General features: G+C 38.9%; 1 protein-coding gene across 1 annotated transcript in view; it reads left to right on the top strand.

The window, feature by feature from the left end:
- Window positions 1-15132, top strand: part of rap1gapb (RAP1 GTPase activating protein b) — a 55900-nt gene that overhangs the window by 31890 nt on the left and 8878 nt on the right. The window contains 14 exon segments of the mRNA XM_063910487.1: window positions 1745-1792; window positions 4317-4355; window positions 4463-4565; window positions 4568-4647; window positions 5341-5444; window positions 7481-7559; window positions 7645-7698; window positions 7797-7880; window positions 7963-8063; window positions 8536-8665; window positions 11943-12098; window positions 12253-12324; window positions 12420-12506; window positions 13400-13543. Coding sequence (XP_063766557.1) covers window positions 1745-1792; window positions 4317-4355; window positions 4463-4565; window positions 4568-4647; window positions 5341-5444; window positions 7481-7559; window positions 7645-7698; window positions 7797-7880; window positions 7963-8063; window positions 8536-8665; window positions 11943-12098; window positions 12253-12324; window positions 12420-12506; window positions 13400-13543 — 1281 coding nt within the window.

Here is a 15132-nt window from a genome sequence, read left to right as displayed (position 1 = left end):
ACGTGCTATACAGAGTCTTTGTGTTATTTCTTCACAGTTGTGTGGTTTTGTCTGCGTCACTAGATGTATGAAAAGGTGTTAGGGATTTCAAGGAATGTATTTTGTTTTGTACCCTGTGAATTATTTTTATTTTTTTATCAATGAATGAGAGTTACTGAAACCAGACTCAAAAATCTGAATCAGCTTCGATATGGTATCATTAATAGTTAAGGCTTCAACAGATTTGTATTCCTTTTCTTCTGGAATTGCGTAGTCAAACAATAGTTGTTTATACAAGTACAATCTTCTTAATTATTTATCACCAGAAATTAACTGAACACTGTAACAATACGGTCAAATCAACATGATCCTGAAACGCTTTTTAAATTGGCCCAATTATGCTAATTTCCAGGTTCATATTTGTATTTTTTGGCACTACTGTGACATGTCTTCATGCTTTAATGATCAAAAAGCTCTTTATTTTTCTCATACTGCCTGTGCTTCAGCACCTCGTTTCACCCTCTGTCTGAAACCAGAGCCCAGTCTGTTTTGATTGGTTACATGGCCAGCGTTATTGTGATCGGTCAACCACTTAGAGAAGTCCCGCCCCTTAGCCTATCAATTACAATGCGTTGCAGAGCTATCCAATAGAGGTGCGAGTGTAACATAGCGACGTCACTGTGTTACGGTTGTGAACAAGGAGTCCAATGGGGGTGTTTCAGGCAGGGTGGGAGTCTGATGAAGAGATACTCCCTCTGTAGGGAACTTTGGGATTTTAGCCGTTGTAGACCATATACATGCAGAACAATCTATAAAACACACTACAGGAAAAGGAAAACTCCAAGCATAATAGGGCCTCTGTAAATCTGAATTCTCTTCTTAGACAAAGGTGGGGGAAAAAAAGATTTTGTGTTGTGCTTGTGCCGGAAGAGGAATCACAGGCAGGCGTGATGTCTAGGCGTAAAGATATGTGTTACTAATGCATTCATTTTAATTTTAATGCCTCAAGTGTTTCTGAGCTTCTCTGTGATTTTTGGGTTGAAACTATATTTATTTTGTTTACTCTGGTTTTTGAGCACAGGAGCAGCACTACTGAGCTGCAGACAACAGTGGCATATTTCATTATTATTCAGGCACATCCTCCAACATGTAAAGGGAATAAGGGAGGGAAAGAGAGCAGTGGAAGACTCTTCAAAGAATAGATTTAATGAAAGCATTTCAAAATTCCATTTGAGTCATCTTCGTTGGTACTTAAAAGGGTACATTAAATTTGATATGATTCAAATCTTGCTGCAGGGTATTCCACAGAAAGAGGCCACTGATCAGGAATGCTTTGTTCCTCGTTTCTCTCTCTGTGCTTTGGGAACTGTCAGTAGTTGTGAATCAACAGAAAAGAACAGATAGAGTACATAAAATGCCCTGTTTTGGCATTTTATGGCTGTTAACTGGAATTGTAGTTAATGATATCTGCAGTACTGCTTGATGGAAACACATCCCCTGTTCTCATGGACCTCTGCTTATCTTTTTCACTAGCTGTAATACCCAAGATATGACTTCTATTTACTTCCTCTTGCTGTGGCCCATCTGGTGATCAAGCTTATGTTGAGTAAACTTGAATTATTGTCACAAAGACTTATCTCGCTCTTGGTTGCTGCAAGACCCAATCAAACATGTTCTGTGTAAATGTCTCTTTGTTTAACTATATGTGGATTTTTTTGCGGATATTTCAGTTTCCCTCGGTATCCTATCATTTTTCTCTTTACAGGGTTGCAGAATGGATGAGCAAAGATGCCCCCTTCCTCCCCCCCTCAAAGTGAGTCACAAATCCTTATAACTCCTCATAGGCCTCAGTCTGGTAAAGCATCCGTAATGGCAGAGTTATAAACCTTTCCTTATCAGCCCTCAGACAGGCGTTAGGATGCTCACCGTCTGAGTTAGGAACTCAACAGGAATAGGACTGCAAAGCTACCCTACTAAGCAGACAGGATAATGCAGTTGGCAGTGAAGACTGGCAAATAAAATATATTTTAATTCTGTGCCTCTTCTGTGAAATGTTTACCTGCTTTAATGTTCTAAGAGCTCTTTATTTTTCTCAGACTGCCTGTGCTGCAGCACCTCTTTTCACCCTCTGTCTGAAACCAGGGTCCAGTCTGCTCTGATTGGTTAGCTGCTTAGCGATGTTCTACCCCTTAGCCTATCATGTACAATGTGTTTGAGTGTTATGCAGGGATGTCACTAGTCATGTCACGTAACTAAACAATTGTGGAGTTTCAGGCAGGGGGGGAGTGTGTGGGAGAGAAACTCCCTCTGGGGGGAACTTTAGGATATTAGCCTTTGCAGACCATTAACATGTATAACACATGACAGGAAAGGGGAAACCCCCAAAAGCATAAAAGGGCCTATTTAAAGGCTCCTTTGAAGTATAGTGTTGAAAGAGAAAATTCTACAGTTATGTTGGCATAATTCATTTTTGTAAAATGACATGCAACAAATGAGCTATAAATGTTGCACACTATATGAACGAAGTAGTATATAATAGTACGCCCACGTGTGGTTGTTGAAAATCTCAATCCAAAACCATGGGCAATAATAGGTTTCCACTCTTCTGAACAGGCTATCCACAAAATGTTTGAGCCTAACTTTAAGGGATTTGTTTCCTTCAGCTTCAACAAAGAGCATTAGTGAGGTTGGGCTCTGAAAGCGTGTGATAAGGTTTGGCTTTCAGTCGGCTTTACTTTATCCCAAAGGTGTTGGATGAGGTTGAGGTCAGGATTTTGTGCAGATAACTATTTATTTATGCACCTGGCTTTGTGCAGAGGTGTAGTGTCATGTTAAATCAGAAAAGGGCTGACTCAAAGCTGTTGCCACAAAGTTGGAAGAAGGGTTTATCATTAAAACTGAATGTATTCAAACAAAGTGGAAGTGTGAAGACACAAACTTTTGGGATATACTTTAGTGGCAAATGTCTGGGTCAGCTTTATTGTAAGGTGGTATATTTATCTATATTTTATACAAGAAAACACATAATTTTTGTTTTTGTGCTTTTCAGAGGTTGTCATTATTTATTCTAATCAGAAATCTTTTACTCGGCCTAAAGCAATTGGTAACGGCAAAAGTGACCTTGCAGATAAAAGGCAGAAATAAGAAAGAGTAGACTCAACATATTGAATATAGGGCAAAGCATGTGTTAATAAAAATATAGAGACAATGGTACACTTCCATGGTAAGAATTATCAACAGCATTTTAGAAAGGGGGGTGAACATATGTAATTGTATTTTAAATGTGTCAATTGCATGAACTACTGCGCCATTGCTGAAATAATGTAGCAGCCCGAATAATAATAATAATAATAATAATAATAATAATAATAATAATAATAATAATAATAATAATAATAATAATAATAATAATAATACAATGCAAAAGAGTATATATTGCACATAACTGGGTTATTGCACACTATGTAAACAGTCAGTCTGTTAGTGTGTTGCTGGTAAGAGATGGAAGAAGTACATAAGTAACTTACTACTTTGTAACTACATTTTTTGAACAGATCTCTTTAAAGCCTGGAGGATGAACCTTTTTTACATTGGTGATCCTTTGACTTTTCCATAGCAGCTACAATTGACAAAAAGTCATAAGAAAGATTATATTTTCTGCATGGGACTGTTGACTTTGTTGACTATTAGAAAAAAGCTATCTTGCTCTTTCTTCCCCCTCTCCAAAAAAAACCAACCCTATAAATTGTAATGGAACAAGTCCAAGCATGGTCTGCTGAGGTGGTTGAAAGGCTTGCTTGGAAAAGGGCACAATCACTTTCTGAAATTGAAGCAAAGTGTGTTTTCCCAAGAAGTAAATTGAAACATGTCATCACAAAATATTTCGGGCAACAGACATCACAGAGTAATGCCCAAATAACTGAATACCAACACCAGATGGTATAGTAAGAAATAAAAGGTTTGAATTGATCCTGTTTTAGTTAAATTACTGATAAATGTAAGCAACTCCGGAGGTTATAAAGTATTTCAACGTTTACCAAATCACATATTTAAAGAGTTCCAATGGTTACATTACAACGAGAGCAGGGAAAAGCCTCTTACGAGACTACTTGATAGTAAAAAACTGGCAATGTATTCACTGGAGAGAAAAAAGTAAGACATTTGTAAGATAGCCTTGTAATGCAGCTTCTGCCATGTTTCCAGTATAAGAAAAATGCTTATACTTTAGTTAATATTCTGTCACAGCATGATCATTATTTTCCCAAAAGACCCAAATCTAAGTATGGCTAGGAGCGTCTGTTTGTCAGCTTGACTGATTTTCTTTTCACTCCCTGCAGACAGAAGAGGACTACATCCCTTATCCCAGCGTTCACGAGGTACACTCTCCACATAAATACCTCACAGAACATGCTGCATTTTTAAAAGATGTCAGCACTGTGAAGCTAAACAAATGACACCTTTGTTTGTTGTCCATCACTGACAGGTTCTAGGTCGCACTAGTCCTTTTCCACTCATCCTGCTTCCCCAGTTTGGAGGCTACTGGATCGAGGGGACCAATCATGAGCCTAAAGAACCCCCAGAGGCAGATCAAGCCCCGGCCCTTCCTCCCAGATCAAACTGGAGACAAACAGCACCGCCAAAATCTACAGGAAGCAATTCATGGGCAAGGTTAGGATGAGGAGAAAAAGCAGTCGGGTTTTATGCATTTAAAAAACTGCAAGAAACATTCAATCATGTTAATTGAATCTTATTCAACTTAAAACACACAATTGGATTTCATAAATTTGCTCACCTGGAATAAGCGAACTACGCAGATTTTAAATATCACAATATTTATCAAAAATCATAAAAAAACACAAACTGTCTCTGAGATAAAACAAAAATGCAGTTATTCAATTGCCAGAGTTCAGCTAATTTATGTTGATTTATGTCCTAAAATAGGAGTTTAGTATTTTGTCAAGTAGAAGTAAAGGCAAAAAAACATGTAATACGTGTGTGTTGGCTGTTTTTGGACAACAACCAGCTGCCCCTGTTTGTTTGTGACGTTTCATTTAAAGTTTTGAAAACCTTTTACATTTGTCAATACTGCTGTACTGTTATTGTTATCTCCATAAGCAAAGAAGTGCATGCGCATACATATATTTGAGAAAAAACAGTGTGCCTTTTTTTGCAATATGAACCTAAGCAGTTGTACCTTGTTTCACACCCTTTTTCCAAAGGTACTCCTTTTTTAAATTAAAAAACGGTTACTTCCTCTAACCTTCTCCATTTCTAATTTCTAATAGCGTTGTTTTTTAATTGTCAGTTGGAGTATTCATCCTTGCATTTTAATTTTAATTTATTCTGCTTATCTGCCCCCAGGAACACTTTAATTATTACACCATGGATGCTGCCCTGGGCCACTTGGTCCTCTCCATGAAATATGATGTCATTGGGGATCAGGAGCATCTGCGCTTAATGCTTCGGTACAACTTCCTATTATCTTTATCCCTGACCTGTTTTCTCCATGTATGCTTCTTTTCTCTTGCTAGTTCCTTCTCATCATCATGCCTTCCTTTGTAATATCCCTTGCAATCATGCTCTGCCTTCAACCCATTTTTATTTTCTATATTTATCCCTCCATGACCGTTTTCCTTCAACCCTGGCTTCAAATACCCATGTAATGCAGTGATTTGTGGCATTTACTCATGGATCTCCCGAGCCGATCCATTCCACATAGAGCCTTTCACACATGACTGTTTCAGATGGATTATGTCTTTTTTTTCTTGCTCAAGAACAGTGTTAAGTCAAGCAAAAAAGACACAGAGGGAAAAGAGCATCCTCAATTTCCACTGAATTTAAAAATGTATTTTTATGCTTAATTGCTGACAAAAAGCAGTGCTGCAGCATGGCTTGCACCAGCTGCAAGAGATAGAAATTCATGTTTTCATCAATTTTATCATCTAATAATATAGAAATAATAATGTATAATTTCAGACATCTGCAACTTGTGCTTTAATTCTTTTTTTTTAAACTACCATTCATTCATGGCTTCATAACAACTGGTTTTACTTTTAAGTCACACTTAAACAAGTTACCTTTCCAACTCAACTAATACTGCTTCTCGTAACATTCTGCTAAATAATAAACTATTTAGAAACGCAACATAATATATGCCAGGTTTCAACACATATTTGTGTCATTTACTGTATATTCTGGAAGTTGTAATATTGTGAGTATAAAAATAAGTTTTAAAATGTTTCTGTGGAACAGCACAACACTGAACCTTTCTATAGTTGACTTTATCTGTGCCACCAAATACTCAACAATCAGCACACTATTCATCTATGTTGTATGACAGTAGCAGCTCCCACCTGCTCACCCACAAAATCCTCCTTCACATTCTGCTATAGACAGACAAGGGGGGAGTGAGGCATAACTCAGCGCACCATTATAACCTTTGAATTAATTTTAGCACCAAAGAGTCTCCTCTCCAGATTTTAATAGCTGCATTCCGTCTTTGTTAATGGAGCTCAGGAGTGGATGAGCATGTTGCCAGGTAACACTCAGCCCACAACATTTTTCACATAGTGATTTTTTTCCACCGGGTGGCCAACTCCCACAGTCAGCCCAATCACCTTCAGCTAGCAAAGGCACTGACTCACAGTCGAAATTTAAAGCATCTGTAAGAGATCTACATAATGAGTCATATTGTATGTTTGATATGCACTGTAACACACCAAGGTATATTTTTAAGCATACAGAAGGATTACATATTGTTAGGAGGTTCACCATGCCCCACTCATCTTAGTAAGCCTACTGTTTCAACACCTTTCTGTGAACACAAACCCCACATGTAGTCTACAATGCTAACTTTGGCAGAATAACGATCAATTTCAACAAAAATGGCACTTTGATTTCAGATGAAGGCACAAAGGCACAATGATTCTTTTAGCTAGCTAATTAAGCTAATGATAGCGCCACAAGTTGGTTGAAAATGCTAACTGTTTACCATGTACAGCCAACTCATTCTAAAGCAAGGAACTTCTAAAAAAGTATTTTTGATTATACACTTCAGGACTTCATAGACAACATGTCAGTATCCTCACCACTTGAGGTAAATATTGAATTAGCATTGTTGACTAGCTGTCAGAGAGTGAGGGAATTGGCAATGTCACATTGGATGTTGTTGTTGAGTTAATTCCATTTTTAAGTGTGTCCTAATTAGTTGCAGCACTCTATGTGGCAAGGTTTTCACGGTATTGTTTAATGTACCTGTCAGATAGCGTATTAATATCTATTCAACCCTCTCCACGCCAACTTTGGTTCAAACACATCATTGTGTAATAAAACATTATGCCTACAGCTCTGTACAACATATACAGGAAAGGTCCCCTTTGAACTGGTAATAATTAGCATGGATGCTCAACATCAAAGAACGAAACATTAAAGCAGGAGGATTGCTTTGGATTACAAACCAAACAGTGAGTATTTTTGACTTTTCAAGCTGTTTGCCTTTCAGCACAAAGATAAAAACCTACCATGATGTGATTCCAATTTCCTGCCTCACCGAGTTCCCCAATGTGGTTCAGATGGCCAAGGTAAGCAGCTGTTATCAAACTGAATTTATTGTCAAAAACTGTATCTCAGTGCATTTTCATGCTGTTTTTTTTGTTTTGTTAACAGCTTGTTTGTGAAGAAGTAAACGTGGATAGGTTTTATCCTGTCCTCTACCCAAAGGTAGGCATTTCAAAAAGAAAATTCTCTCTTACTATCAACCAACACGACACCTCCATCTCATGAAGCTGACGTGAAACGTGTTGCTCTCTCGTCCTCAGGCTTCAAGGCTTATTGTCACCTTTGATGAGCATGTGATCAGCAACAACTTCAAGTTTGGGGTTATTTATCAAAAGTTTGGCCAGGTGAGTGCACTTCAGAGATACCGCTGCTAATCTTTGCTTTTGTATTAAATATCACTCCTCCTGAAAATGTCCTTTTCTTCAGACAACAGAAGAAGAGCTGTTTGGGAACATGGAAGAAAGTCCCTCCTTTGTGGAGTTCTTGGAGTTTCTGGGCCACAAGATTGAACTTCATGACTTTAAAGGGTTTGGACACTTTTAAGTTCTATTTCTTTGACGGTTTCTTTGCAGCAGATTTAAGTGATGTTGCTACTTTTTACTATAGAACTCCACTATGTGTGTGTCAGAAGCAAGCCATCATTCACTTTGCTATTGATCAGGGTTGGCTTAAAAGAAATCCCTGAAAAAGCGCTTTAGTGTCTTGATATTTGCTGTGTTGCTGACATTGTGATTGAGTAGGCAGAAGAAGTGCCCTTGGCATTGCCTCAATGATGGATGAGGGTGGATCGGATGGGTCCTCAGAGAGCATGCTCTTGTGTTCCACTCCTTGCACCGCTTTGTTCGTCTCTTTTCTATCTTCTCTCTTTTCATCTCAGTTCTCACTTTGACCTCAATTATTATTATTTTCTTCTGTTCTATTATTTTCTTTTTGTACTCTCTTCTTTTTCTTGCTTCTTCCTTGCTTTTAAAACCTCCGCCTCTCCTTTTTCTTCTTCAGGTTTCGGGGTGGACTGGATGTCACTCATGGGCAGACGGGGACCGAATCCGTCTACACCACTTTCCATAATAAGGAGATAATGTTCCATGTGTCCACCAAGCTGCCTTATACAGAAGGTGACTCACAACAGGTATGGTGACATTCCAATGATTAACAACCAGGGTAACTCATTTGTGTATTCTTGGTAGTTTTCATGGCCTTCACTAATTCACTTGTAAAGTTCCCCATATAAATCCTCCACACATCAGACGGAAGTAGCAACTAAAATGTTAAGGCTTTAAACTCTAGATGTTATGATAAATTCCTATGAAGCAAGATAAATCATTTGATGTAAATCTGCACCAATACACCAATAATCAGGGTTAAAAGAATAGTTTGACATTGTCATTAATTGTTGAGTAAGATAAGAAGAGGAATTCCACACTCTTTAGGGTAAACTTAGACATGCAATGCGGACGGTATTCTGAGTCTTTACCAAAGGAAATAAAAACTCTTACATCTAATTAACCTTAATCTATTGGAACTAAAACCAAAATGGGAAAACATTTCAAATTGCAAATCTTGACTTTTTTCTGGGCAACCCCTACCTTCCACAATTTTGAAATTGTAACTTTGTTTTTATCTAGATTAAATGGAAAAGATGTCCATTAGTGCTGGTAGGAAGATTGTGTTTTTGTACTTGGGACAAAGCAAGGCCAGCAGTTTTTCTATTTCCACTCTGTGCTTACAGTAAGATTGGTAATGATGTCAACTCTTGGCTACGGCAAAAAAAGTAATATCACTTATTTCCTAAACTGTCTAACTTTAAGTAATGAGCATGAATATCTTATGGGGGCCCTATTATGCTAACTTTCAGGTACATATTTGTATGTAGTGCCTCTACTATGACATGTTTAGATGTTTTAATGTTCAAAAAGTGAAAAGGAAAGAGAAAACCCAGGAAAAGTAAAGTGCTTTTTCACTTTTTCTTAGATTAATAGTTTAGGTGTAGTCAACTGAGAGAATCTTCCTTTTTTTGACAACTTTCCAAAAGCAAATTCAATATTCTTATTGGTGCGTTTCTCTGCTGTTGGTTTTGTGGCTAGAGACTTTTATCTCTTTGATGAAATGTTGCAGTATGTTGCATTAGTCTTCAGCTCTGCACTGCCTCTTTGAGTGGTTTGAACTTTGTCACCACACTAACCCTGCACACAATATCTACATTGCCGAGGCAAGAAGAGAAGCAGAGGACATAAACAACACCCACATGGGGATGATTCATGAGGGAACTCAAGAAAATAGCCAACGTGCAACCTTAATAACATAGCATTATCTCAGGATGGAGAAGCTACAACATTAATGCAGCCAGATCTAAGTGAATGGGATTAAATTTGAGCGGATGTATGGCATTAACAGATGTCAAGTGTCTCAGTCCAGACCCGTGCTTACTGAGTTAGCTTTTTAAGTGTCTGACCGTCCGTGGTGAGTTTGGCAGTCCATCTGCACAGAAAAATGCAAGGAATGTTGTTCGGCTTTCTGAGCTCAGAAAAGCTCCTGTGCGTAAGTAAATATCCAAGCTGACAGCTAATAAACTCAAGGATTATGCAGCAGTAACCTGGCTGCCCTGCCTCTGCATCCAAATATGACCTGTCTACGGTCTGAGACATACTGTACATTTTAACAAAAGTAACTTTAACATTAGATATATCAAAATATGGTTTGTGTGAAGCTTTCATTTTCTTCACAAATGACTTGCTGCTCATTTACGTCTATCAAATTGTAACTTGAGTTCTCTTCAAAACTTAGTTTTCTTGTGTAACAATGCATACATAAAGCATAAAATAAGAGAATAAGGAACTTTTTGGGGGGATTGAAGTCTGAAAAATGTGTACATATTTGATATTGAGTTGTTGGACTCCTACTAAACAGTTCTGACTTGGTTGTTATGACTGCTATGACTTCAGCATATTACGACAACTTGCCAGTGCCTGAAACAGATGGATGATTGTTCTGATGTGAACAAACAGACTGTCTTTAACAGTCAGTTGCTGTTAAGTAATTAGACTGCTAACTGTGGAAGAATAATCTATAAACCCCAGAGTAAATATGTGCCCGACACGCTGTGCACACACTGACACTAAAGCTAAGAGGTGTGAAGTGCCTTTGTGAAATGTCTGTACTTCAGCCTGATGACTGACAGAGGATAATCAACCTATGCTGCGTCAGTGCAGGTGTCACAATGTTTACTGAAGAGGATCATCGCAGCTGGGCTATTTTTGCCAACACTGTCTGCACTGAGAACATTTATGACTGAGCAGTTTTGTTTTTCAAACTGTATCGGTTTGCAAAATCTGATATACCTGCCTCCACTTCCATCCTATGGAGTGATTTGACTGTATATCAATCTCTGATGGGGGAGCAGAATATATATGTTGACATTCGGATATGCACTAATATTTTACAGTTTGACTGCTATAGGAAAACTTTTCTGGGACATTATTACATAGGATATCCAAACTTCTATAGAGTCCTTTTATTTATTGTCATATATTTGAATTGACAAATTGTTAAATAAGTAAAGAGTAATTTTGCACTTTTGAGCCGTCTTTATAAGAGTTCCAAGCAAAAGGCAATGAGGAGACAACATTCATATTTCAGAAGAGAATGAAGGTGTTCCTAATGCTTGGCAGGATTTTAAAAAGATATAGCTTGGACAGAAACCTCACACTTGGGCACAGTCCCACTGTCTTCCAAGTACACAAGTCTCCTTTTGGCAACTTTTTACTTTTTTGGCAACAAGGAAAATGCAGCTTTTAACACTGCTATAGGACGCTGACAGTCAGCCATCTGCAAAATCATTGCCGATTTTTGTTTGATTTTGCAGAGCTTCCACTGGTGTTCGGATTCATTCATTCCCACACGGTCAAAAGCCTGTGAAAGCTGTTGCCTGAAATAGTCTACCCTTGTCATAGCTGCATTAATGTAAAGGAACTCACAGCACTATAGCCCATGGTACAGCAGACGGGCAACATCAATTACAGTGGCAGTTCAAAAAGACAGATAAAGTTGATTTATAAGGGCCTATTGGTAATTCATTTCGAAGGGTAGTAAACTCCATCTTAGATGTCACAAAAACTTATGATTTATACTATGTTTGTTTATTTTTTAGATGTAAAGGTGGTCTGCAGATATAACGTATGTGTTTTGTTAAATCCATAGCACAACTTGTCTGATAAAGTCTAAAACCAGGGTTGTATGTTTGGATTAGAGTCCTGTCCACCTCTCTGCCTGGACTATATTTATCCTCAGTCAATCTGTCTGCACGACTCCTGGCAGTGATTCTGCGACCAGCTTGCTTCTGTGATTTCTCAAACTGGTAATCTTCGATGTTTCCGCCGTTGTGAGTTTTGTTTATCTGTGCCATCCAGCTGCAGAGGAAGAGACACATAGGCAATGATATTGTAGCCATCGTGTTCCAGGAGGAGAACACGCCCTTTGTACCAGACATGATCCAGTCCAACTTCCTCCATGGGTACGTGGTGGTGCAGGTGGAGAACGCATGTACGGACAATGTCACCTACAAGGTTGGTTCCTAAGACAGCAAAAACTGAATCAAGAAACTGCAGAAAAAAAACATATTCACTGACTTTTGTTTTCAGGAGTTGTTATTTTTGTATTGACATGTGCATCACATATCTCAGTGTATCACAGCCTTTGCTAACCTGCTCTTTCCTCCAGGTGTCTGTGACAGCACGGGATGATGTACCTTTCTTTGGGCCCGCTCTGCCTGACCCTGCCGTTTTCAAAAAGGTCAGCAGTCACACAAACTCGATTCACCTTTACAAGCAGACATCATAAACCTTCATTCTCTCCGCCTTGCCTTCTCTCATATTTACCATCCTCAGGGCCCAGAGTTCCGGGAGTTCCTCTTCACCAAGCTCATCAATGCTGAGTACGCCTGTTACAAGGCTGAGAAGTTTGCAAAGCTCGAGGTGTGTTGCAATGCAGACTGCATTATAGAAGTGGAACTGTCTGTGTTTGTGTGTGTGTAGAACTTTGGAATAGGTGTGCACCCTACTGCCTCTATTCCAAATATGAATTCATTTCAAGTGCCATCATAGATTTATCGTCATCTAAACATTCTTCGCCAACAACCGCAGTGAGCGCTAGTGCTGATGTTTATCATCCTGACATCTCACCCAAATTTCAAATGATGAAGTAACTTGAATTCAAGACATAGGTCCAATTCCAGACCGACCGCTCCATGAGTGAACTCCATGGTAGTCACACTCAGCTGAATGAGGCTCCCTTATTTCAGGTGGAGGGTGTAAATACACTCCCCTATCACAGGCAGAAACAGGAAATGCCGTCAATTTTCAAACAACAGTTTTCAATAGGCATATATCAGACTACAATTCATACAAATGAAATATAATTAAAACTCTAAATAAACTTAAGTAGCATTCTTTCCTCTTTTTGGGTTAAATCTGATTGTTTTTTGCAACAGTCCCTGTTAATATCCAAAAATATTACAACCAAACAAACATGTCTACCGTTTGCTAGACTAGACAAGGGTCTAAAAAATAAATAGAAATACAATGTAACCTTAAAGTCAAAATCAACATGACAGTATTAAATGTCTCTTTTTTTGCACAGCTTACGATTAAATGTTTGCACGGAACTATTTGTACACAGCGTGGTGCATGGCATGCACAAACAGCGATGCACATTGTCAGGTAGGGCAGCAGGGGATGTCAGGACCGATGCAGACTTGCTGTTGGAGGAAGTGTAAGTGTGTAGTGGCTAGAGTGTAAGGGTCGGTTTGGAATTGGGCCTTAGACACAGTTAGTACCTGTGCAAACTCTGTTGTTGTTGTTGTTGTCAGGAGCGCACACGTTCAGCCCTGTTGGAGACTCTGTACGAGGAGCTGCATTTCAACAGCCAGTCCATGATGGGTCTGGGTGGAGACGATGACAAGCTGGAGAACGGGGCCGGAGGAGGTGGAGGAGGCTTCTTTGAATCCTTTAAGGTACAGCAACTTCCTGTTAATCTGCAAGGCCACATGCATGAGACAGAATGCATAAACTTTTAGGGTGCTTTCCCCCCCCCCTTTCCCTGTCTCTTGGGTGGGATTCTGGGTATTCACACATGAGAAACCAAAGCAGAGAAAATGTGCAGTATCTCAAAAGAACAGCCCTGTGGCATTTGATTTCACTTGGCTGCGACTGCTGTGTTTTTACATGATGGTGTGGTTTAGAGGCTGCACGGTGTCCTGTTGTGTGTGAGAGTCACTTTCCCTGACTGAGTGCTTCATCAATGGCCATTAGGGTGGTGTAGCGTGGCCCCACCACTGAGGCTCGGCGGTAGGAGCTGTGATTGTTTGTGCCTGATGAACGATTTAATGACCCCTCATTAGGGAGCTGATGACGCTGTTTGCATGTATACCCATGGGCAGAGTTCCCTCAGTGCTGTGTTCCTTCTCCCTGTGACAACAAGTAGTTCTCTGCCATCTTTTCTGCATTTTCATGCAACTTTGATATACAAATATACCAATTTTTCTCTCAGCCTCTGACTTTACATTCTTTTCTTTCTATAAATGTAATCTTGCCCACAAATCATGTCTGTTCTTCTAACTATCAAGAGCCATATGGCTGCGTCTTTTTCTGTCCCTCAAATCTCCACAAATTATGTGTTTGTCTCGAACTGTGTAAATTCTCCTCTTTTCTCTCCGTCCTCCTTGCTCAGAATGTGTCTCTTCTGCCCCTCTAATTACACAAAACCCCCTCCAAAGATACTTAAGAGATGTACACAGCCCACACTGTCCTCGACCTCCTGCAAACCTACATTTATTTCACGAAAGCTTCTCCCTCCTGCTTGTTGACTGGCACTGCCCCTAAGTGTCCAAAAATAGTCCTGCGTACACACGTAAGCACAAACCACGATGTGCTCATGTGCATACACAAACTAACACACATGTAAGCACACACATATTTGTTCCCCTCAGAGATTCAACAACTTTATTCCAAAAATCTTCACACATTTCACAATAGGTATTACATGTACCCAACTCAACATATGACATATGGACCTGGATCCATTATGAAATGTTTAATCTTTAAACATTTTAGATTTTGTCCATAATATTAATTTGGGATAACGTTATGGTGCACGGTTTCCCTGGATACCTAAAAAATCTCTAAAGGCATTGAATTAATGTATCTAGAAATAATACCTTAACTAGGGTTTGATACGTTTTTGACATTTCTAAGTTTCAAAATTGCTAAGTTTTGCGAAGTAGCATTTTATGTGATGTGTGATTCTCTTCTTTCTTTTTCCTGACAAATTATTTTAAAAATGCAATTAATAATAAATCCGGATGGGGAACACTCTTTTATTCTATTTTTGTTTTTATCTTGTTTGCAGATACACTTTGTGTTAGCTAGCATCGACATGCAGAAATATTTTTTATGTGATAATAAATAGGCATACCTGGGGAAAAATGTTTGTCACTTACATTACATTAAATGTTAGTCTTAAATTAAGAAAACATAGCAGTGATAGGCATTTCCCCAGTAGATATTACAAGTAGGAGAAGCACAGGGTTGCTGTTAAAAATGT

Source organism: Eleginops maclovinus, chromosome 20 (genome assembly GCF_036324505.1).
Source record: "Eleginops maclovinus isolate JMC-PN-2008 ecotype Puerto Natales chromosome 20, JC_Emac_rtc_rv5, whole genome shotgun sequence".
NCBI classification, from domain to species: domain Eukaryota; kingdom Metazoa; phylum Chordata; class Actinopteri; order Perciformes; family Eleginopidae; genus Eleginops; species Eleginops maclovinus.
The sequence above is the reverse complement of the archived record's forward strand: the minus strand, read 5'-3'. Positions and strand labels throughout refer to the sequence as shown.